The sequence below is a fragment of the Sapajus apella genome, unplaced genomic scaffold (assembly GCF_009761245.1).
Source record: "Sapajus apella isolate SASKATOON/1434 unplaced genomic scaffold, GSC_monkey_1.0 scaffold101, whole genome shotgun sequence".
In the NCBI taxonomy this organism is placed as follows: Eukaryota; Metazoa; Chordata; class Mammalia; order Primates; family Cebidae; genus Sapajus; species Sapajus apella.
The window spans coordinates 3,254,771-3,279,501 of record NW_022437041.1 but is presented as its reverse complement, the minus strand read 5'-3'; the positions used below and the strand labels follow the sequence as shown (position 1 = coordinate 3,279,501).

The 24,731-nt window shown below is 34.9% G+C and overlaps 1 protein-coding gene across 8 annotated transcripts in view; it reads left to right on the top strand.

Annotated features, from left to right (window-relative positions):
• The window catches only part of NAALADL2 (N-acetylated alpha-linked acidic dipeptidase like 2), a 1,348,438-nt gene that overhangs the window by 858,440 nt on the left and 465,267 nt on the right, over positions 1-24,731 (top strand). For all 8 annotated transcript variants that reach the window (XM_032258245.1, XM_032258244.1, XM_032258247.1 and 5 more), the window contains one exon: positions 15,692-15,842. In XM_032258245.1, coding sequence (XP_032114136.1) covers positions 15,692-15,842 — 151 coding nt within the window. The remainder of the gene's footprint in view (positions 1-15,691; positions 15,843-24,731) is intronic.

Sequence of the window (24,731 nt, the reverse complement as noted above, 5' to 3'; positions counted from 1 at the left end):
GCATTCTAGACGCTTTTGATTTGCTCTGTGATACAAAGTTATTTGAGAATCAATTACTTTTGTTCACTGTTGTATAATTAATTTCTAATTTGATATTTAAATAGGTAAATAATATGACCAATGAGAATCTAGCTATACTTTTTTAAAGATTCTCCTTGGTGGCCACATAGATATAATATTTTTTAAATGCTTATATGGTGTGTGTGTGTGTGTGTTTCTGTGTGTGTGTTGTATGTGTGTTTGTGTATATGTATGTATGTCTTCTCCAAATAATATAATTCTCTATCTGAACTTTATTATTAATCTATTAACTTCCTGTATGTTCTTACAATTTTTGACTTCCAGAATTTGTCCAATTCTAAAAGATGTAAATCTCTATGTAATACTATTTATGAATTCCATCTTGAATTTCAAATACATGTTTACTTTAGCTTTAGTTTTGTTTAGTGCTTTTAGGTTTATGACACATCTTTATTTCTTTAATGTTTATTCATTGCATAATATATACCTCCAGTCTTTATGGCTTTTAATATTTTTATATGAATTTGTTTCTCTCTTTTTAATTTGCACATGTCTATTTGCTTATTTTAACAAATGTTTATTATTTTGTTTTAAGAATGTTTACTATAAAAAACATATTTCTAGAGTTTCATTCTCTTTGTTTGTTTGTTGAGACAGAGTCTTGCACTGTCACCTGTGCTGGAGATCAGTGGCTCAGCTCACGGCAACCTCTGCTTCCCAGGTTCACAAGATTCTCCTGCCTCAGCCTCCCAAGCAGCTAGGATTACAGGTGCATACCAACACACCCAGCTAAGTTTTTTGTATTTTTAGTTGAGACTGGGTTTCACTATGTTGACAAGACTGGTCTTGAACTCCTGACCTCATGATCTGCTCATCTCAGCCTCCCAAAGTGCTGGGATTACAGGCATGAGCCACTGCACCCAGCCAGGTTTCATTCTCTTTATATCCATTTTAAACATCTTTGATTTCAATACAATAATTTACTTTCTTTTAGTTAAAAATGTATGTGTTTTATTTTTCTTTCAGCGTACTTAATGTTCATTACAATATTTACCTCATGGTTTTGGGGTTTTCTGATTTTATGTGCCCATCAAACATTATTACGCACATTTTTTTTCATTTTCTTAAACACTTTTGAGATCCTTTGGCAAGAAGTACATTGCTAGATTAATGATGAAAATGATATTACTTTACATAGGCCTTTTTCAAAGTATTACTGTGTATTATCTCATTTATCTTACTTATTTTACCTATTTAAGGTACCATTAGAAAAGTGTACTTAGATAAAACCACTACTGAGAGAGTTCCCGGGTGACTTCTGTGCATTCCTTGACAGTTGGATGTTCCTCCTACGCAAACTCTTACCTTCTGAAAAAGAATCCATACTCATTTCATCTCCAATTCTCTGAATCTCTGTTCTTATGTAAAAGTCCAGAGCTTCTTAGAGATACTGTATAGGACTATTTTAGAATTGTCATTCCTTAATCCAACTTTGTATCCAAGAAATATTCTTTCTGAAAATGAAGCCATTCCACAGGGAACCTACAGAAATCTCAGACTTGTGAAAGGCCCACTGTGATCTCAACCTGAATCCTCATTACAGGAATTGAAAACGCAAAGACAGGGAGATTTCTCTCTCTTTGCCCAATAGCATTCTCTTAATTCCTGTGAAGGTAATTTTAACATTTTTAAATTTGTTTAAAACTAGTGTTCCATTGTCACTATTAAGAGATACATTTGGGAGGCTGAGGCGGGCGGATTGCTTGAGCTCAGGAGTTCGTGACCAGCCTGGGCAACACGGTGAAACCCCATCTCTACTAAAATACAAAAATTAGCTGGACAAGGTGGTGTGCGACTGTAGTCCCAGCTACTTGGGAGGCTGAGGCAGAAGAATTGCTTGAACATGGTAGGTGGAGGTTGCAGTGAGCCGAGATTGTGCCACTGCATTTCAGCCTGGGTGACAGCGAGACTCCATCTCAAAAAAAAAAAAAAAGAGATACATAATCATAGAAAAATCACAGCCCCTCCCAGAATGAGTTTATTAAGTTGTAAATATATACAAATAAGAAAAATAATGAGTAATCTTTAAAATTGTAACAATTAAAAAACTCGTCCTTTTTAAAAGTACTAGTGCAATTAGAAAAATGAATTATAATGAAATATAATAGTATTTCTATACCTGTTTAAATTTTTAAATGTTAGAATATGTTATGTATGGTTCAGCCCTAGTAAGTATACATATAGAAATTGGGAATAATAAAAATAAAGGTGTCTGAAATATTCTTGTACCCTTGAATATTTTGAGACATAAATATGAAACATGCAGTCAAATTTGAACATCTGAAAATATAATAAAATTGTAAAAGTTTCAGAAGCATATATTTCTTTAACAATGTAAGCATTTTTTATCTTTGTCTATGAGCAATTCAATTATTTTGTTTCTGAAATAAATTAAGTAAAGCTTATTGAGTCTGATCAGCCCTTGTTTCCAGGGAATTGCAGTTCAATTTCATTTTTAATTAGAATTGAACATTGTGAATTTCTTAGCATTGGTAAGCAAGATCTAGCAATAAAGTATGTACTTAATTTGTATTAAGTTTCTGAAATTTAGTGTAAAGAGTGAGTAATATGTCTGGTTAATATTTAAACACCTCACAATGTTCTTTTGTAGAAGTTTTCATTTATAAAAGCTGCCGTTCTATAACAAATTACTTTCACTTTCAAATAAACCTGTTATCACAACATGAGCAAAACTTATTCAATTAAAAGAGAAAACAATGTAATTATTTACTCCCATTTGATTTGCACAGTAACTTGTGAAGATTCTATAAATGCCTCTGAAATGTAAATATGTTGGCTTAAACATCATTTTTGATTAAATATTACTGTTTTAATCAAGTTTAGATGTAGTCATGTGGGATAGACATTTTTATAGAGAGAAACATTTTTGTAAAAGAAGAGAGACATACTTCTCATTGTGATAAACTCACATAGAAAGAAGCTGTGAACCATAAGATCAGTTGTGCTGATTTTTCCTCTTTCAGGTTTTCACACCTATTTCTGTTTTGTGCCTTGTTTGTTCAATATCTCTCTAATGTTGTTCATCACATTGGAGATACTTGAGAACTGTACATCTAACTATCTGTTTTCATCATGTCTGTGCACTCAGATGTTAAACTGGGTGTGTTCTCTTCCTAGTATCCTGTCTTAATACAGTACCAAAGCAATGGAAAGGAGTTGGGGTGGGGGACTTGTGGGTGCCTAAATCACCTGGCATGCAGTCCATTGAAATATTATTCAGAGCTATATACCATTAGATGTCTGTGATGTGAAATGTAGCATGTTAATGTCTTGTTCAAAAGGTAAGTTAGAGCCAGAATGGGCTTTTGTTATCTTATTTATTTAAATAATATCTAAGATTTGAATGAAAATATACATGTGGGTAATTTATGTATTCACCCCAGATGGAATAGGGATGCCTTTATGGACTAGGGAAGTGGAATCTCTAACTTTGACCTCTGATGGGTTTGTACTGTAAAAAGATTTTGTCAATTTCTGCTGTCAGACAGGATTGCAAAGGCAACTGGTAATCTATAAACTATACAGACAAGCAACATGCGCTCTGAGCTGTCTTTGCCAATTGTAAATCTTTCTAATTAGTGAAATTTTTTTTGTTCTTAATTGAATTCTGTACATGAACTAGGCATCCAATTTGCTCCCTGATAAAAGAAGCTACCAATAATTCATGGGCATGTATATGAATTCTTGAGCATGCTCAGGAGTGAAATATCCCTTAGCTGTTTGTGTCTGTACTCATTCTATACAATAATATAATTAAATATATTAATTTCAAGAGGCGCTGAGGAATTACATGTCTGTGAAGTAGATTGCTTCTTTTTAATGAAGAAAAATGAATAATAAAGTAATAAATATATTTCCCTGATTGGTAGGGAAAATGTAATACATCATTATCTTTTTTTTTTTTTTTTTTTTGAGTCAGAGTTTCGCTTTTGTCACCCAGGCTGGAGTGCAATGGCGCAATCTTGACTCTGTAATCTCCACCTCCTGGTTTCAAGCCATTTTTCTGCCTCCACATCCTGAGCAGCTGGAATTACAGGAGACAACCACCACACCCACCTAATTTTTGTATTTTTAGTAGAGATGGGGTTTCACCATGTTTGCCAGGTTGGTCTCAAACTCCTGATCTCAGGCTATCCACCGACCTCAGCCTCCCAAAATGCTGGGATTACAGCTGTGAGCCACCTAGCCTAGTACATTATCCTATTTTTAAAAGACAAGCACATAAATTATAAAAGTGTAAAAAAAAAATAGTTAAAAAAAGATTACAGAAAAGCTGGAAGACCGAAGGACTCATGGTTCTTCCAATCTAACAAGCAATGAAAAACTAAGCATGGTAATATATGCATGACAACAGAAGAGTGGCTATAAGTTATATGAATATTGACTTTAGAAAATAAAATCATGTAATTTTGTTATTTTTATATCAAAAACCTTTTTTTTTTTTTTTAGGATAACTTTTTTTTTTTCCTGCTTCCCTGACACTACTTGCCACCCCAGACAAATACAAAGAAATCACATCTCCTTAATTCTCAATCTGGTTTCCCTCTTCCTCTTCTTCATCATAACTACCACAATAAATAAATAAATAATAAAATGAGGAGGAAAAAATAACGCGCATGTTACATAGTGTTTTACACTTCCGAAAATCCTTCAGATATATTACCTCTTTTGGATCTCCTAGTCATTTTGTGTATTTGGCAGGGCAAATGTCATCCATTTTTATGAAGGAGAAAATTGAACTTCAGAGCTTCTCAGTGTCATGCCCAGCGTGTCTCTCCTAATGGCTGGTTCAGGACAAGACCCTCACTCTTAGTCCAGTGCTTTTTCATGGGCCAATGTTGCTTGCAGGGCAAACTACCAAAAAACACTTAGATACACCCAAATGTACTACTAGTAGCTTACAATGTCAGGTGGCACTTGCAAGCAGTGTAAGACTTGAAGATTTTATGATAAAATTTCAAAAGTACTTTGACATATGCCTTTAATGATAATATTCATTTGATATTTTTCCTCATACATTCTTTTTATGTCCAATAGCCTTGGAGGAGAATTATACATAAACATTTGTTTAAAGCAAATACTGTCAAAAGATGACTTTATTGTTTTGTTTCTCTTCATAGGATGATTCATAATCCTATAAATTACAAAGGTATTGAACATCAAATATGCATTTAGTCACCATTTTTTTCTTTTACATATAAGAAAATTGGAAGTTCCATTTAGTATTTCAGTTATAAAGACAATTTTGAAGGCAGTAGAAACAGAAGTATTGAATATTGATTGCTATACACATTGACAGATCAGAAAATTACATGTCACTGAACCTAAGCAATAGCTAATTTCTGGTATTTTATTACCTTTAGAGATATTTTATTCTTATTAGTTATTATCTATGAGTTTCTGCCCATTTATTATGGCTTTATTACATATGCTTTTAGTTAAAAATATTGGTAGCTTAATAAAAAATTTAAATATAGTAAATTTTCAAAGACTAAATGATGAAGAGCTCTCTACTTTTTATTTGAACTTGCTTATTCAATTTAAAAAATTTGATTATCCCAGAGATTCAGGCATGTCACTATATGAGGTCATTTTTTATCTCTTCACCCCCGTCTCTTCCTCTCTGCCTCAAACAATTACATATATAAGCAACTAACAATAAATAGTAAGTTGGTAAATCAGAAGCTTACTCTTTTTATGACTTAATTTCTAAACATATAGTACTAATATTATTTTCTGTTTCTTTTGAATGTAGTTTGCCTGATTCAAAAGCAGCAGCATGGCTATAGATGAAAAAACATTGCATGCAATTGATAATATTAACAATATATTTACTGATAAGGTCTGTATGTTTGCCCCCCAATATTGGCTGTGAGGAGTGTTAGAAAACTTACTAAAGACAAATGCTGTTATTCTTTTCAGTTCATAAATCACCTTTACAGGGGAAAGACCCGATACCACTGGGTTTTCAGTTCCTCAGATATTTCTTTCTGAAAATACTTTCTGGTCCCCACTCTGGAATTATATACTCAATCTAGAACCTGGAGTAATGTATCTATAGGTTAATGTATCTATAGTTAATGTATCTACATTACTATAGTAATGTATCTATAGTAATGCATCTATAGGTTAATCCACAATGAATAGGAGAAATCAGGGGCACAGAAATGAAATATGCAATTCTCCTGGATATTTTGAAACTACAGTTAGAAAACTAACATCCTGCTGTTTTTAAGATTTTTTTTTTTTTTTTAAGATTGGGCTTCTCCCATGCCACAACCATTGCAAAAATTGTCAAATAACATTATATGAATTTCAAAAAGAAATCTATAAAGTCACATTATTATTTTTCATTATTTGGAAGCAATGTGGCTTATTGGGGAAAAAGTACAGGAAAATAACTTATGAAGACACATTTCTGTCCATTCTTTTCCAGTCTGAAATCTATTAACTATGTGGTCTTAATCTTGTGATCCTTATATCATGGTTGCTTCATTTGTAAAATAAGAATAATTCCACAGTGTTATTGTGAGGCCACAATGGGAAATTAGTTTAAGATGGAATCAGTATATCTTATGAAATATGAAATGCTTCCTTCCTTCCTTCCTTCCTCCCTCCCTTCCTCCCTCCTTTTTTCCTTCCTTCCTTCTTTCCTTCCTTCCAGTCTTCCTTCCTTCTTCCTTCCTTCCTTCTTGAATTATGATATAAGCTGAAGATTATATTCAGAACTCTGCAGCAGCCCTGACTTTCTAAATAAATGCAAGTTTTTTTTTCCTTTACAAAAGCAGGAGGTCATTGCTTCTTATTAATCTCACCAGAATTATTTAAATAACTTTAGCTACATCAAGTAAAGCAATTTGAAATCCCAATTAAAGGTGTTCAGTGAATTCCAAGAAGAATGATGTTATTATGACTTGGATATACTCAGTCTGATTACAGTGAATTTTTCTAGGCATAATAGTCTTTTTTAAAAAATGAAAAAAGAAAAATGAGTATATTTCTGAAGTATAACAGAGAAAAACAGGAATCTTACAAGCATTTTTTAGTGGCATTCCTGCAACACAATATATAAATAAAGGGCCAGATGGCAAACCTATTAATGGAAAAACAGTCTATAAAAAAAAGGGTAACATAATATTTGAGCTTCAGAAGTAAAAATATCTGCTTAAGACGTGATAATATGTATCCAGTATTTTTATTTTTCATATACACCAGACCTATTTAATTTAAATGAATAAGAATGTGCTATCAGATGTCAGATTCATGTTTTCTAAAGTTCATTTTTTGTATTACTCTAGTTATGAAATTTTAATCTAAAATGTTTCAATCTATTGTTTCTATATACATTAATCCTCATGACAGGGCTTTGCAAAAATCCACGTCTTTTTTTAATAATCGAAATAAACAGGCATATAACTCTCATAGTATTGATTTCAGTGTCTTCTCAGAAAGCAGATCACGGTAAGAAGCATCTGTTGTGTTTTATAAATTCACCCTTTAGCCAGTCTATTTTTAAGGATGGGCATATAATTGAAAGGAAAGGCATACTTTAGTGAAAAGATTACCAGACTTGAATTCAGAAAACTGAAGTTTGATTCCTGGCATTAGCACTTATTAGCTCTGACCCTGGGCCATTCCGTTAACCTTCGTGAAGCACAATTTCAGTGACTGGATAAAGAGAATTATAATAACTCATATCAAATGATGTGAATAAAAATCAACAAATAAGAGATAGTGGCTGGCACAGAGTAGATATAGAGTTAAGTACTTGATGCTTTGACCTGCAGTTGACTCAAAGACCTAGATTGTAATCACAATAATGTTCCTAAATCTTTGTATACAGTTTGGCAGATATTTGCCTTATGTGGGTTTATTAGCTTGCTAGGGCTGCCATAGCAGAACAACATAGACTGGGCCAGTTTAAATTACACAATTTGTTTTCTGGAAGCTTGGAGTCTAGAAGTCCAAGATCAAAGACAAATAGGTTTGTTTTCTCCTAAGGCCTTTCTCCTAGGCTCAGTGTGTCCTCATACAACCTTTTTACACCGTGTCCATGCTTCTCTGCTGTCTCTTCTCTTTCTTCTGAGTACTTGGGTCATAGGGCATTAAGACCCACCCCTTCGACTTCATTTAACCTTAATTACTTCTTTCAATGTTCTGTTTCCAAATATAGTCACATTCCGAAGTAGACTAGAGGTTAGGAATTCAACATATGTATTTTGAGGGAACACAATTCAGTCCATAACCTTGAGAGTTAAATTTGTCTGTAAAACCAAGGTCTTATTTTTGATAAATATTCACTCTTCTTAGCTACACGAAGATTCAGAAAGCTTTTCTAGCTATAGAGGCCAAGTGAACGTTCCTCATGCTGGACCAATGTTTTGAAGAAGCTAAATGATGGAAAAAATGCAAGCTTTTCCCCTTGGTTCTTGATATTCAAGTGATAGTTCAGGGATGCCTGAACAGCAAAAGTAAAAAGATCAGGATAACATTTTAGTGGCTGAAAAGGGTGAGCAGGTAATTTAGGAGCACCTGTGAATGGACAAAAGCCTACCTATGGAATTCAACTGATGTTCCCTTGCTAGACACTGCGAATAAGTAGACTATCCAAATGACAATAACTCCTCCTCCCAGATAAGAAAACATGCTTTGGTTAAAAGTAACAATAGAAGTTAATAATTAGAGAAGTTGGGTATCGGGAATCACCAAAGTGTCCTTTCTCTCTTACATTCTGTAGCATTAATTTTCCTTGAATAACCAAATGTTACTGCTGTGTCCTGCCCACATATTGCTAGTACCATTTCTTTCAGAGCTGTGATTATTTGGCAATAGATAGGACATAGATTTATCTAATGTATCTCAAAAGAATATGTTACTATGGTGCCCAGCAAGAAATATGGAATCAGCTACCTTGAAGTTGGCCGAAAATATTTTATTTATAAAAATTTGTCAGAAAGATAAAATCACACATTCAAATTCCACTGGGATAGTCTCCACCACTCTCTTCATCTCCACTCTTAGATAAGAACACAAAACAAAAATCAAAATAAAATAAACCTATTTTTAATTATATATTTTTATAGAAGGATAAAGACAGAACACATTTAATTAATTAAATGTATTGCATCTTAAGTTTCAATAACAAGCTGGCTTAACACTTACCTTCACATTCTAACTATATCTGTATCTATCTATAAATATATATCTATATCTATATAGATCTATAAATATATATCTATATAGATATATAAAAATATATCTATAGATATAGATATAGATGCCACAACAAATGTGTCATGTAAGTTTTCTAGCCAGTAGGTGTGAATGGTCAAGCAAAAGCAAAATAATATTTATGTAATACGTTTGTACCCTATACATTATATTTTTCATTCATTCATACTTGATGTATATCACAATATATTCATCAACTCAACAACAGTAGAAATATTATTTTGTGCTAAGCACTCTATGAGGCCTTAGGTGAAAAATATGAAGCTATAGGTCCCTGCTTCAAGCCAGCCACAATCTAGTGCCGCCCTACCAAATCCTCTTTAATTGCTGGGAAGGAAGACAAAATAAAATTTCACTTAGTGCACTCCGGGCATACCAATGCTTCCAATGATGCAATTTTGTTATTGTTGGTGGTGGAGCTATAATGTAGCCTGAAGGGAGTTGACTGACCTTGGGTTTAGAAACTGAAAAGTGTGATAGGATGACTAAGGACTGTTTCTCAGTTGCTAGTCTGGCAGCCCCTAACAGGCACCTTGCTTATGCTGGGATGTTAGCACCCATGAAAACTTGGACAAGGATCACTTTAGGCATTTAGTGGGTTCCTTGGGCTAAAAAAGAGAGGGTGGGAGGCATATGTAAAGGAGGTTTGTTTAATGATCCCTGTAGTCATCGAAAACATAATGTGAAATATTTATATATTTTTGAGGAAGAATCCTTAACTGTGGAAGGATTAGTAACTATCACTAATGGACATTTTGAATAAACGTTAATAAATTTATGTAATATTTAACTTCTGTCTTGGGAATAAAATACGCCTTGAAGAACTTTTAGGTTAGAAATATCCCCAACATAAACAGAATGTTGAAGGCTGCCTTAACACTGTTCATTTAACCCTGCATGATTATGTAATTGTCGTATACACACAGCAGCATATTTTAGGATATAAATACTGTGAAATCATTTTGAAAAATAAAATTAGCATTTTCTAGTATATTAAATGAGAGCTGAAAAGGAAGAAAGGAATAGTTTATTCGCTCAGAATTCTAATGTGTAGATTGTAAGTATTTCAGTTTCCTTTATATTGTGGCTAAAAAGAAGTTTAATGCAAAATTAAATGTTCATACTATATATTCTGATAAACCACATCATAACACTATTTTAAGTCTTTTTAACTATAGAAATTGTGGGCTTTTTTGGCAATAATATATTTCTCATCAATAGTTTAAAAGCAAGTTTCATATATGGCCCTATATTTTAAAATGCAATTAATGTGTCTTTATAAACATTTAACAAATTCATTGGATTAGACTACATGGTTTTTCATTTAGAGCAGAGAGGATCTTTGGGGACAATATAATTCAGTCTTTGCACTTTGTGGATGGTGAAACCCAGGCATAGAAAATTTATATAAGTTGTCACACAGCTATTTAGTGTCAGGGTTAGTACCAATTTCCTGAATCGTTTCCCATCCTAATGAATTTTTACCTGTCTTGGGTATGATTGATATATTTTCAAGTAACAGAATCCTTGTCAAAGAAAGTGAGGAAAATCTTACCCAGTTCAAGTACCAGCAGGATCTGGAGTCTGTGCAAGGTATTCCCTCTTCTGCCCACCCTCATCTACATTTTCTCTGACTGTCAGCTCCTTATCTGTCAACAGTTTCCGTGAAAGGCTCATAGTTTCTAAACCCTGAGTAAACGCGGTTAAGCAAGGCAAAAGACCCCCAGCCCGTCACATACAGATATTCAAGAGAGAGAGAAGTCAGGAATAGTTGAAGTTCAATGTCAGGAATTCTTGGCCTAAGTAAGACTTGACTCAGTTTTTCAGGAATTAGACCCCCATGTAGTCATCCTGCTGTAGCTTAAGTTCTCTCAAGCCCTAAAAGGTGCTGAGCGGGACTGAACACTTTCGCCTGTTCCAAGGGACAGTCTGCCACCAGCTGATGCAGATAACCCAGAAACAGCAGCCTTCACCCCTTTTACATAGGCTTGCCTTTGAATGCATTTTAAAAAGTATCATCCTACCAGAGTAGCAGATGTTTTAAAGATTTCGGATAACCCCAACCTCAGCATGTTCAAACTGTAGTTAACAGCACAAAGGAGCACTTCTCATTTGGTTTGGTTTAGGCAATGTCCTTTTTGCCAACTTCACTGGATATCCAAAAATAGCTAAGTTCTGAAATTAAGTGTTTTTATTTCTAAATTAAGAGCAGTATGATGGCCAGTGACAGATGGTACCAGGAGCCAAATTTGGCAACATTGAACAGGTGTTCACCTCAGGTCAAACCATTGCAGGCAGACGATGGAAGAGGGAGCTAAATCACATATTTGGCTCTATCCCGTCAGGGCTGTGGGGAAGTAATCAACTCTAGCCAAAAATAGTATGTGATTACACCCTATTGCTTCATTATAGGCCATCAGCTATTGAAAAATTCATGTTATATATTGATTATAAAAGGGGTCACAACGTGTTACCAAATATACTCAGAAGAGACACAACTGGCAACTCTAGCATATTAGTTTTGACTTAGATCTAAAACACTAGGTTTCATAAACATTAAACAATCAAATAGTTACTGTACTTCACCTTTATAGAAGGAATTCTTGAGGATACTTTGACTATATCACTAAAGCAGGGTTAGCACATTAAAAAACAAACAAACAAAAAGACAAAAAGTAATGTGGATCCCCACATCCCTTTTTTCTACTGTGGCAGACATCACTCATAGAACCACTTTTGCAATAACCCTGAACCTGGCCTCACAACCCCCCCCTAGACAGCCATTCTTTGCCAGTTAATTGGAGTTAGCACTCAAGATGGAAATTTTGGCCATCCCCCTGGTAAACTGAACTTAGATGTTCACAGACCTGTTCCTACTTCTCTCCATATCCTAATTCCAATGTTTTACCTGCAAAAAAGTGACACACAATACATTGTGGTAGATGGATAAGTGGCCCAGAAACCTTAAAAACAGTTTTTCATGAGCAAGTAGTTCTCAAGCAAAATGTTAATTGCCAAAATCAGACAGAAATAGGTTTAACTTGACGTGTAATTAAAATTTATGTTTTTGACTAGTGATTTTTGGATACACCAGTAAATGTTTCTTAAAAAGAAATCATAGTAAATGTTGGTGAAAGTGAAGGGAAGCAAATACATATACATCCAGTAAGACTATAAATTACTTATTAGCTTCTCCAAAGGGGCAATAGCTTATCAAAAATCATAAAAAAAGAATAATTTGACCTGGAAATATATTTCATATATTTCATGAAAAGAGATATTTTTGCAGAGATTTTGCTAAAAGGATATTTATCGCATATAATATTGAAATATTAAAAATTGTAAAGTCTAAAATTATTTCAATTAACAAATTTAAAATTAACAACTGTTATATGACCAACAATCAGGGATTAGCTAAATAACATTTATGGCCTCTCTATATAATAGTATTTATATTATATATTTGTATATTTAACAGTATATGGCTAAATTATATAAAATTGTCAGCATAGACAAATGTTTATTATGTAGTGATAAGAAATGAAAAGAGGTTGCAAAGTAGCATTTATGATGTGGTTTATTTTGTCAGGGTATGTATGCGTGTGCAAAAGCCCTAGTAAAAAAAAGTCTCAATACCCCAACAAGTTAACATTAACTATTTCTTGACAGAATGATGGGACTTTTTTCCTTTGCCTACACCTTTTTCTCTGTAATGACCATGAATTGCTTTAGTGATAAAAAGTAATTTTTTAGTATTTAGACACTTGCTTTCTAGAGAAGTTTATTTTTTATCAAAATTTTTTTTTAGTTTTTATTTGTTTAAAAAGTAATACAGAATTCTGAAAGAGATTTAAAAAGCAGCAAGGATACTCCCACCTACAGAATGCCACTCTTAACATTTTGGAATATTTACATTCATTTATTTACAAATAGATTATTTTGTTGTTTATTGAGGCATATTTTGTATACAGTACAATTCATCATTTTAAGGTGACGGGTATATGATATATGATGAATGTAACAACCACTATAATCAAGATACAGAATGTTTCTATCACCCTCAGAAATCCCCTCCTTAGCTTTATAATTAAACCACTCTCCCCAGCTGCTCTCTAGCAATCACTGATCTGATTTCTGTTCCTAGGTTTTCAACTTTTCAGGAATGTTATGTACATGGAATTATGCAGGAAGTAGCTTTTTTAGTCTGGCTTCTTTCATTTAATGTGATGCTTTTGAGATTCATCCATGTTTCCCTTTTTATTGCTGAGTTATATTGTATTTTTTATATATTCTTCTACAGTAAGCAAACATCCAAAATCCATTGATTATTCTTTTTAAGAATATCTGTATATCCATGTAAATATTAGAAACCCCCTCCCGCTCATGATCTCAGTGATGAGAATTTGGAGAGTAAGTCTTCAATCTGGCTCTCTCATTCACACATTCTTTGCTGTTTCCCTTTCTCTTTCTCCTTTCTTTTAAAATTCTTCTCTCCTTTCTACGGAAACACTGAAGGGAAAATAATGACAAAAGCCTGATAAGGGTGGTGGTTATACAACAGAAATGAGTCAATTATGCTTTACTTAGTTCTCAGTGTTAGTTTATTTCATCATAAAATAATACACGCTATTCATTACACCAAAAATCAGAAAAGCATTTTTAAAGGACTAGGAAAAATGCCATTATTGTGGCACACCTAAATTTTATATCTGTTTCTATTCTTTGCATGTTGTTTTAAAATTGTACTATGTATGCAATAATGTTTTATTTTTTCTAATGGAAGGGCATCCCAAATATTTTCTTGGGGATCTCCTTTCTTTAAGAATAGCTGTGCCAGGTGCAGTGTCTCACACTTGTAATCCCAGCACTTTGGGAGGCTGAGGCAGGTGGATTATTTGAGGTCGGGAGTTTGAGACCAGCCTGGCCATCATGGTGAAACCCCATCTCTACTAAAAATACAAAAAGTAGCCAGGTGTGGTAGCAGGTACTCTAATCCCAGCGACTTTGGAGGCCGAGGCAGGAAAATAACTTCAACCTGGAAGGTGGAGGTTGTGGTGAGCCTAGATCACGCCACTGCACTCCAGCCTGGGCAACACAGTGAGACTCTATCTCAGAAACAAACAAATAAATAAATAAATATTAAAAAAGGAATAGCTGTTGTGCCTAGCCTGCATCTGTCTCATTCATTCTCTCATTTAGCAATGCTCTTGAAAGCCTTAGTACAAGATGTACAATGCTGGGGAAGAAAAGCACAGTCCCCGCCCTCGGGGGGTAGTGCTGCCTTGATTACTGCAAATGTCAATAAGCAACATAAGCAGTAATTGGGAAGTGAAGTATGGGTGTTAAGTAAAGTCACACAAGGAGCAGCGACTGCCTATATTGAATATGACCTTCAGTCATATTTTCCTTTATTATCTCTATGTTTCCTAATTACTTTTCCTCACTCAGGAAAAACTAATAGAATTAGCAAATCATGATTATTGTCCTTTATATTAGGCAAATCATACTAAGATGACTAAAATGAATAAGCGCTTTACCAAAAAAAAAATCAATTTAAAATGTTAAAATAAAGATAAACTTGGTATATTGTCAAGTTTGTCTGTTCTATCATACTTATCTATTGTGCGCTTGCCAAAGAATAGAGAGGAATCTTTACATTAAATACGTCTCAAATGACAGGGTCTATTTTCAAAACATTTAACAACAGGGACAGAACAAGTGCTGATCCCTCAGAAGGAGACCCCCATTAGGTATGTGTAAATTCCTCAGTTGCTGTGTCTGGGACATCTGGCTGGTACAACCAGGCAGAGACCAATATGACTAGTATACCGGGGGCTCTCAGGAGATTCAGGACAGTGACTATTTACAAACAGTGCCAAAGTATTTCAACATGTTAACGCCCAGCGTGACAGGCTCATACCTGGAGGAAATATGTCACAATGCTGCAGGTGATTTCTGCTTTAGGGAAAGACATAGTGGTGACAACAACTCTCCTTTTAAAAGAAGAGCCTTATGTGTGGTAGATCCTCTGTTGATCCAAAAAAGTAAAAAGTTAAAATACACTTAGTTGAAAATCAGAGAGCGAGGAATTCAATGAACAGACAATTGAAATCAAATATTATAGGAATGCTGGTAGAGACAGAGGAAAACAAGGGCAAGAAAAGAGGAGAAAAAAGGCCCGTAGAAAAATCCTTTGACTGGGCTTGATGGAAGTCTGAAATGTCTGCTTATTTTAAAAGAAATAAATAAAAAAAAAAAAAAAGGAAAAAAAGTCATCATAGCCACATTGGCGAAATAGCACTATATGAAATTTTAATGTGCGTGATAATATTTTTAATAGCTTGCTTCCCTCTTTTAGCTTTCCTTATTGGAAAAAGCTGGATTTGGAGGTGTTCTTCTATATATTGATCCTTGTGATTTACCAAAGACTGTGAATCCTAGCCACGATACCTTCATGGTGTCACTGAATCCAGGAGGAGACCCTTCTACGCCTGGTTACCCAAGTGTCGGTAAGTTTGTTATTCATCATTATTATATTTGTAAGTAAGCATTACAAGGTTGCAATTTAGAATTAAATGCTACCTATCAGGAATAGTGAAGTCAAATAATTCTTATCATCCCATGTTTAAAAAAGCAATTTATTTTTTATCTTCTCAAAATTATAGACTACCAATTTGTTGGTATAAATTGGATTTATACTATAATGAAATTTTATCTCAACAAATTGAAGTATGATGAACAGACAGAAAACATATTTTATGTGTTATTGTTGGTTGACTGATGAGACAAATTAGCACAAGGAGTGACAGGCACTCCAGGTAGGCCAATCACACTTACAAATACCGAGGAGCATCAAATGTTTGCTGCTTCAGGGCAGCTGTAACAACTTTAAGTCCAGGGTCTAGAGGTCTAGAGGTCCGCATGATCAAGTTAGGTGAGTTAAGCAGTAAGAAAAGATTCTAGAGAAGAATGGATTTAATATGATTTTCTGGCTGACTTAAGAGAAGCGACTGCATTGTTTTGGCCAGTCACTGGCAGTATAGTGATGGCTACATTGCAGCAAACATGTTTCTCTTTCCTAGATAGCTGTATTCATGACATTCGGGATCACGTGGCAGAGAGAAAACAGCTGTGATTTTCGCAGATGCTCAGTGCATCACTGAATTTCTGTCCAATGTGTCATTGACAGGTATTCTGTTCATTCAGCCTGGCTGAGGAAAAAGCTCTTTGCATCTTCTTCCAGGGTGATACTGACCCATTAACCATGACACTTCAGTCAGTAATTAAACTGACCACCCCAAAATTATGTAACTATTTCTGTGTTCTGCCAATAGTTTTATTTTTCCCCCAAACCATCACAAAAAAATTTACTAGTTATCTTACTCAAATTCAGCTGTCTATTCTCTCCATGTTAACTTTACCAATTAATTAGCAACTTTCCCCAAGAAGAAAGCAAATGGAATCCCATATGAATTATAACTTATGAATTTTATAGAGTCTACTGATTATTGCTTTTTCTTCTACACACTACAAATGTATTCCTTTAATAATCCATGTCAATTTTATCTGGGATCTCACTGCTTTGTACTTTGTACAGTCCCAGGTCTTATTATTACAATTTTAAGTTAGAATTAGTAGGCATATATCTGCAATTTCTAGACATCACCCAAAGCACCAATCCAGCTCTCCCATTGGCAAATACGCTCACTGCCCCAGGTTGTAATTGCTCAGTGTCAGGAAGCTGCGTTTGGCAGCTAACTCGCTGTGACAAGTCAACGGGCTACAGTGCTACCAAAAACAGACTCGGTACTAGTACTGAAACTTAAGTTGGTAAGTTCTTCAGTTGGCACCATGACTTTTAACCATTTTTTTGCCCCAGGTCATTTCATAAATGCTGAGTTTAGTAATAGCTAGCAGGTGTTGGCCAGAGTTGTAAGCAGTTCCAACATGCTTTTTCCTACTTTTTATTCTGAAATAATTTAAACTTATAAAATAGTAGAAAGCTTCGAATATGCAGAATCTCTGAAATCTCTCTCTTTACTCTGCCATTGCCTTGATGAATAGTGTCCAGCTTCTTTTTACCCACACTAATGTTCTTATGAAATAGCTGCACCCCTGCTTTCCTCTCCTAAACATACTCTTTCATTTTTTACATGACCAGGTTGCAATTTTCCAAATTTTTCTGTTCGGCTTCTCTTTTAATTAAAAATTCCATTGAAAAACATTTTTCACTTCTTTCATTTGACTGTAAACCATCAAAAGAAGCCACACAGCAACTTGAGCACTTTGCTGCTTAGATATGTTTTTCCACCAGATAACTTCATTTATTGTTTTAAAATTCTACCTTCTATAAAGCCGTGGGGCATGGACACAATTCAGTCAAATTCGTTGCCACTTTTTAACACTGATGTCCTTTACTTCAGTTTCCACTACATTGTTCCTCATTTCTGCTTGAGACCTTATCAGAATAGCCTTACTGTCCATATTTCTGTTAACTTTCTGGTCATGACCATTGAAGTAATCTCTAGGGAGACATAGACTTCCCCACAGCTCTTGTCTGTTTTCTTTTTTTAAAGACCTCACTAGAATTGCTATTAATAATCCTAGATTTGCTTACAACAATTTAGGCTTTGTAGCCTGTTCCATTAAGTTCTTGGATCCTCTACCCATTATCCACTTCTAAAGCGGCTTCCACATTTCCAGGAATTTGTTATAGCAAATACCACACGTCTGGTTTCACTAAGCTTTCTTAGTCGATTTTGTGTTGCTGTAATGGAGTACCTGAAACTGAGTAATTTACCAAGAGCAGAGATTTGTTTCTCACAGTTGAGGAGGCTGGTCAGTCCAAGGTCACGGAGCTCACATCTGGCAAGGGTCTTAGTCATTTCATCCAGTAGTGGAAGGCGAAATGGTAAGAGACCGTCCATGAGAGCAAGACAAGGCCAAACTCACTTTTATAACAAACCCCTCAAAATAACGAGCCTACCCTCATGATAACATTAATCCATGTGTGAGAATACTTCATGATGCAATTGCCTCTTAGAGGTTGCACCTTTCAACATTGGGGATCAAGTTTCCAACACATGAGCTGTGGGGTACACATCCAAATCATAGGAAATGATTATTAGACAGACTAATCTAAAACTACCTTTTTTTTCAATTTAAGAACTTTGTGTTTTTTACCAATTTAAAGGTGATAAGCTGTAAAGAAGAAATTTAGAACAACCAAAAACACAAGGAGATAGTTTTTAACTTTCTTTGTTTGGTTTTTAATATAACAAAGTAAACAGAGTCATATAATGAACATTCCATATACCTCGCCCATCTTTAGCAACTGTCTACATTTCTGCCATTTTTGTTTTTTATCTGCACGTTCCCTCACACCCCACAGCACCAGTATTTCTTCCAGATAAAATGTACATAAATTAAAATTCAGCACACATACATGTAGGAGAAATTCGAGTCACTCAGGGTTGTTAGATCTTACATGGCATCTTAAGAAAGAACAATAAATGGGTAGAGAAGTATCAAGACAAAAGGAAAGAGATTTAGCCTTTCAGGGGTATCAAACTGTGAGAAGATAAATATATGCAGGGAAGTTAATGGAAGATAAAAGTTTTGTTTGAGTAAGGTTTGTTATGTAGTTTATTTTCCTCTGCACCTCTGGGTTAATAAGAGTCTCCATTAAAAGTTTAACCCTGATTTTTTGTAAATTGCGAGGGAGGCAGAGAGTGTTTTGTAGGGTATGGAGAGCATCTTAATGTTTCTTAGTTATCTTCAGCTTAAAGTAATCTTTATGCTAAAGTGGCATATTTGGGTACAGTGGCTTATGTCTATGATCCCAGCACCTTGGGAGGCTGAGGTGGGTAGATCACAAGGACAGGAGTTAGAGACCAACCTGACCCAACAATGGTGAAACCCCGTCTCTACTAAAAATACAAAAATTAGCCGGGTGTGGTGGTGCATGCCTGTAATCCCAGCTACTCCTGAGGCTGAGGCAGGAGAATCACTCGAAGCCAGGAGGCAGAGGTTGCTGTGAGCCGAGATCATGCCATCGCACTCCAGCCTGGGCCACAGAGTAAGACTTGGTCTCAAAAAAAAAGTGACATATTTGGGGGTGGCATATTCTGACTCCCTATGACTTGTTTCATCAACTTGCTATAAGCATTTCAACTATACTAAACTATGATCCGGACAAACTGATTTTCTAGAACCATGTATTTCTGGAATTCTAAGAGACTTTAGGTTTTATATAGCGAAAATGAATTCTCAATCTTGAAGCACAAGAATCCTGCATTTTAGCCAAAGACTCAGGTAAATGGGGCATACAAACTGATATTTACGTAACTAGTCATAGTTATAATACTATGATAGGTTGTAGTTTGAGTTGTATTTGACCTAAAATAATAAATCAGCTGCATAGGGTAAGGCCCAAAACAAACAGACAATAAGAGTGATATGAGGTAAGCATAAAAATAAGAAAGTAAGAAATATATATCTTTAAGGAGTATTCTATTTGGCCAGTGTTGAAACATGGAAAAGAAAACCCTTTCCGAATTTCTCAGCAGTAAGATTGTCTCAAATCTATTAGGAATAACAAATCCTCTTCTTGCATATAATTTCTTTAATAATTTGTCTTCTGAATTCTGCGTTGGCTACAGTGTTGATTTTAATTTTAGTACCACCTCCAGGTAACTGGTAATCTATTTACTACCTTGCCAGTTAATTGTTTGTTTTTGAATTTCCTTATATACCTTTTTCAGAAATCCATCCTGATTTAAAACTTTGCATCTATGTCCCTCTCTCTGTCTTTCTGCTACAATCCGTTTTTTCTTTTTTATTTGTTTTAAATTCTGGAGAGAAAGGTCTTTTCAGCGGCTTTATTCTAGTGAAGTGTATCAAATGACACAGTTTATTTAATATTCCCAGTGTTACAATTCAGTGGATCTCTGTGCTGTTTATCTACTGTCCGTTCAACATCACCCCTGCCAAGCAAAACTATTCAAAGAATAAAGAATATCACTATAATTTGTGACAAGTCATCACCAGGTATTCCTGGTCCAGTTACCCGGACAAATATCGAAAGACTGACTTGAGTTGGCACTAAATCAACGGAGACAATGTTGAACCATTCCCTGACTAGAAGAGCAGAAAATATAAATATGTGCCTAGTTGTCAAAGCAAAGTGTTAGATATTCACAGCATGAAATGCCTTGTCACTTGGTTGGGGAAAATAAAGTGTCTGAATTCTTAACTTATTTCACTGTAAGTGACTGGTGTTTCTTATACGTGTTCTGAAGGCTGCAAATTTACATGTAATAGTATTAAACTTGATTCTTAGAACCACTTAAGGAGTGGCTCATTGTTAAGCAACAAAATTTTTCAGAAAGTTTATTCATAACATGTTGAAAAGATTGATTGTTTAAATTCAAACTGCTCCTTTAAAAAGTCTAAATTTTGTTTCGAAAATAATTTTGGTGTTATAAGTTCTCTTGGCCCTACAGAGGAAAATGTACAATTGATTGTTTGAATGTCTAGGATTATAGCCCACAGAGAACATTTTTGAGTGGTTATTGTTCATAAAAATCAGTGTGCCATAAATTCATCATTTAGAATTTTTTTTACTTATTATTGTATTGGGAGCACTCTAATTTAAATTCAGCGAGTACTGGATCAATAGAGACAATCAGTTTGTTTTGTTTAAGAACTAAAGCTTCCACAAAAATCTATGATAAATTCTGAAGATGTTAAAATCCACTGCTAAAAAAAAAAAAAGATGTACCATTGTTTCTCTCTCAATGAATATGAGAAGCTACTGAAACCATAGGATTAGTTTTAAAAAATTTAGCACTTATTTTTTACCTTGTGTGGTTGCTTCAACAAGACAGAGGTAACTGGCTTCATCTTGTGGATGCTTTTGGTCCTAGCAACTTGGGAGGCTGAGGTGGGAGGATCACTTGAGCCTTGAAGGTTTAACTGCAGTGAGTCCTGATCACAGCACTGCACTCCAGCCTCTGTTACAGAGTTAGATTCTGTCTCAAAATAAATAAATAAATAAAATAAAAATTGAAATAACATCAAGTATCTCCTCAGACAACAATGGAATAAAACTAGAAATCAATAACAAGAGGAATTTTGGAAGCTATAAAAATACCTGGAAATTAATGACAGGCTCCTGAATGACCATCAGGTTAAGGAAAGAAAAAAATGTTGAAACAAATGAAAATTGAAACACAACAAACCAAAACTTTTGCGATAAAGCAAAAGCAGTGCTAAGAGGGAATTTCATAGAAAAAACACCTTTATCAAAAAAAAAATACAAAGATTTCAAGTAAGCAATCTAATGATGCAACTCAATGAACTAGAAAGGCAAGAACAAGCCAAACCCATACTTAGTAATGAAAGAAATAATAAATATCAGGGCAAATCTAAAGTAAATAGAGTCTTGAAAAATACAAAACAACCACAAACAGAAAATAGGCTTTTTGAAAAGATAAACAAAATATATAAACCATTAAGTAGATTAACAAAGAAAAAAGGAGAGAATATCCAAATAAACAAAATCAGAAATGAAAAAAGACATTACAACTGAAACCACATAAATACAAAAGGTCAGGGGCACTATTGTCAACAACTATACACTAACAATCTGGAAACCTGAGAGAAAATGGCTAAATTTTTGGTCATATACAATCTATAAAGATTGAATCAAGAAGAAATGGAAAACCTGGACATACTGATAACAAGTAATTAAATTGAGTCAGTAATAAAAAGTCTTCCCACAACAACAAAATCCTAGAATGGGATGGCCTCACTGCTGAATTCTACTAACTTTTCAAAGAAGAATTAACACCAAGTCTCAAACTGGTACAAAATATTGAAGAGGAAGAAATTCTCCATAAACTCATTCTATTATGCCAGCAAAACCAGGCAAAAATATAACAAGAAAAAACTACTGATCAATATCCCTGATGAACAGAGAAAAAAAAATCCTCAACGAAATACTAGCAAACCAAATTCAACAGTATATTACAAAAATGGTACAACATATGCAAATCAGTAAACATGATGTATCACATTGGTAGAATGAAAGATAAAACATACAATTGCCTCAATGGATACAGAGAGCATGTGGCAAATGCTCTCTGAACAAACTAGATAAAAATTTTGAACGAACTGGATTTAGAGGGAACATACCTCAACATAATAAAGGCTATATGTAACAAACCCGTACTTAACACCATACTAAATGGGCAAAAGCTAACAGCCTTTCTTGTAAGAATTGGAACAAGACAGGGACGTCCACTTTCACCACTCCTATTCAGCATAGTGCTGAAGTCCTAGCCAGAGCAGTCAGGCAAAAGAAATAAATAAAAGGCATCCAAAGCGGAGAAAAAGAAGTCAAAGTGTCCCTCTTCATAGATGACATGGTCTTATAGTTAATAAAGCTCAAAAACCTTAGATCTGATAAATTCAGTAGAGTTGCAGTATACAAAATCAGTGGCCTTTCTATAAGCTAATGATAAACTAGCTGAGATAAGAAATCAAGAAGTCAATCCCATTTACAATAGCTTCAAAAAATACCTAAAAATAATTTTAACCAAGGAAATTAAAGACCTTAACAAAGAAAACTACAAAATACTGATGAAAGAAACTGAAGAGGACACAAATGGAAAGAGATCTCATGCTCATGAATCAGAATAATTAATATTCTTAAAATGACCAAATGGCCCAAATCACTCTACAGATTCAACACAATACCTATCAAAGAATGCCATTTTTTTTTACAGAATTAGAAAAAACAATTATAAAATTTGAAGGAAACTGAAAAGCCCAAACAGCCAAAAAAAAAAAAAAGAAAAAAAAAGAAAAAAAGAAACCTGGAGATGTTACAGACACACTGTGATTCAACCTTGAAGGCTCAAGTGACCCTCCCACTTCAGCCTCCAAAGTAGCTAGGACCAAAGGCATGTGCCATCAGGCCTGGCTAATATTTCTCTTATTTGTAAAGACAAAGTCTCACTATGTTGCCCAGGATTGCTCTAGCAATACTCCTGCCATGGCCTCCCCAAATGCTCAGATTATAGGTGTGAGTCACCACATCTGGCTGTCATTTTGATTTTTCTAAACTTGTTGAGATTTGTTCTGTGTCTTCACATATAGTCTGTTTTGGAAATTTTTCTATGTGCTGATGTATATTCTGTAGCTATTGGATGAAATGTTCCATCAATGTCTGTTATGTCAACTTGTTTTAAAGAGGAATTTAAATCCGGTGTTTGTTCACTTTCTGTCTAGATTATCTATTTGCTGAGAGTGAGGTGTCAAAGTCCCGAATTATTATTGTACTGGAGTCTGTTTCTCCCTTTAGATCTAATAGTGCATGCTTTATGTAGCTGGGTGCCCTGGTATTGGATGTATATATGTTTAAAATTGTTACATCCTCTTGCTGAATTGACCCCTTTATCAATATGTAATAATATATCCCTTTACTTTCATTCTATATGTGTCTTTACAGGTCAATTCTTGGGTATTGAGGGCTTGCTCGGGTGCTAGCAGTGGCATTGATGGGCTGGGCATGTAGCCCTGAGGCAGTGGGCATGTTGTGGTCAATGGCAATAGCAGTGGCAGAACAAACTTCTCCTTGTGCTGGTATTGGTGGTAGCTGCAATGGGCCAGTCCCCTGGCCCACAGATGTTGTGTGCAGTAGATGTCAGCTGTGTGGTGGTAGCAGGTTGAGTGAATCTGATCTCAGGCCCCAAGAGGAGTACTCAGATACCATCAATGGTGGATGGGGCAGCGGCAGCTGTATTGCAGCCCTATTTCTGGGGAAGGTGGGGTTTCTTTTCGTAATAGTAGCTGTAGGTAGGTGGCTTGGGAGCATGTGCCTCAGTTCCAAGTAGTGGCTGTAAGCAAGACAGCTTGTCCTCAAGGTGCTTGGATAAATAAAATGTGATACATATGCACAGTTAAATACTATTCAGCTATCAAATCAAAGAAATCATGTCATTTGCAGCAATGTAGTTGGAACGGGAGGTCACTATGTTATGTGAAATAAACCAGGCATCGAAAGACAAATATGCATGTTCTTACTCATATGTGGGAGCTAAAAAATAGTTTATGTCATGGAGATAGACAGTAGAATGATAGATACCAGAGGCTGTGGGTAGAGTTGGGGCAGGGGAGGGGGATGAAGAGCGGTTGGTCATTTGGTACAAATGTATAGCTAGATAGAAGGAATAAATTCTAACATTCATTATCACTGTTGGGTGATTATAGATAACAACAAAATATTTTATATTTCAAAACAGCTAGAAAAGAAGACTTGAAATGTTCCCATTGTGTAGAAATAGAAAGTACTCAAGGTAGAAGATAACCTAACTTCCCTGACAGGATCATTA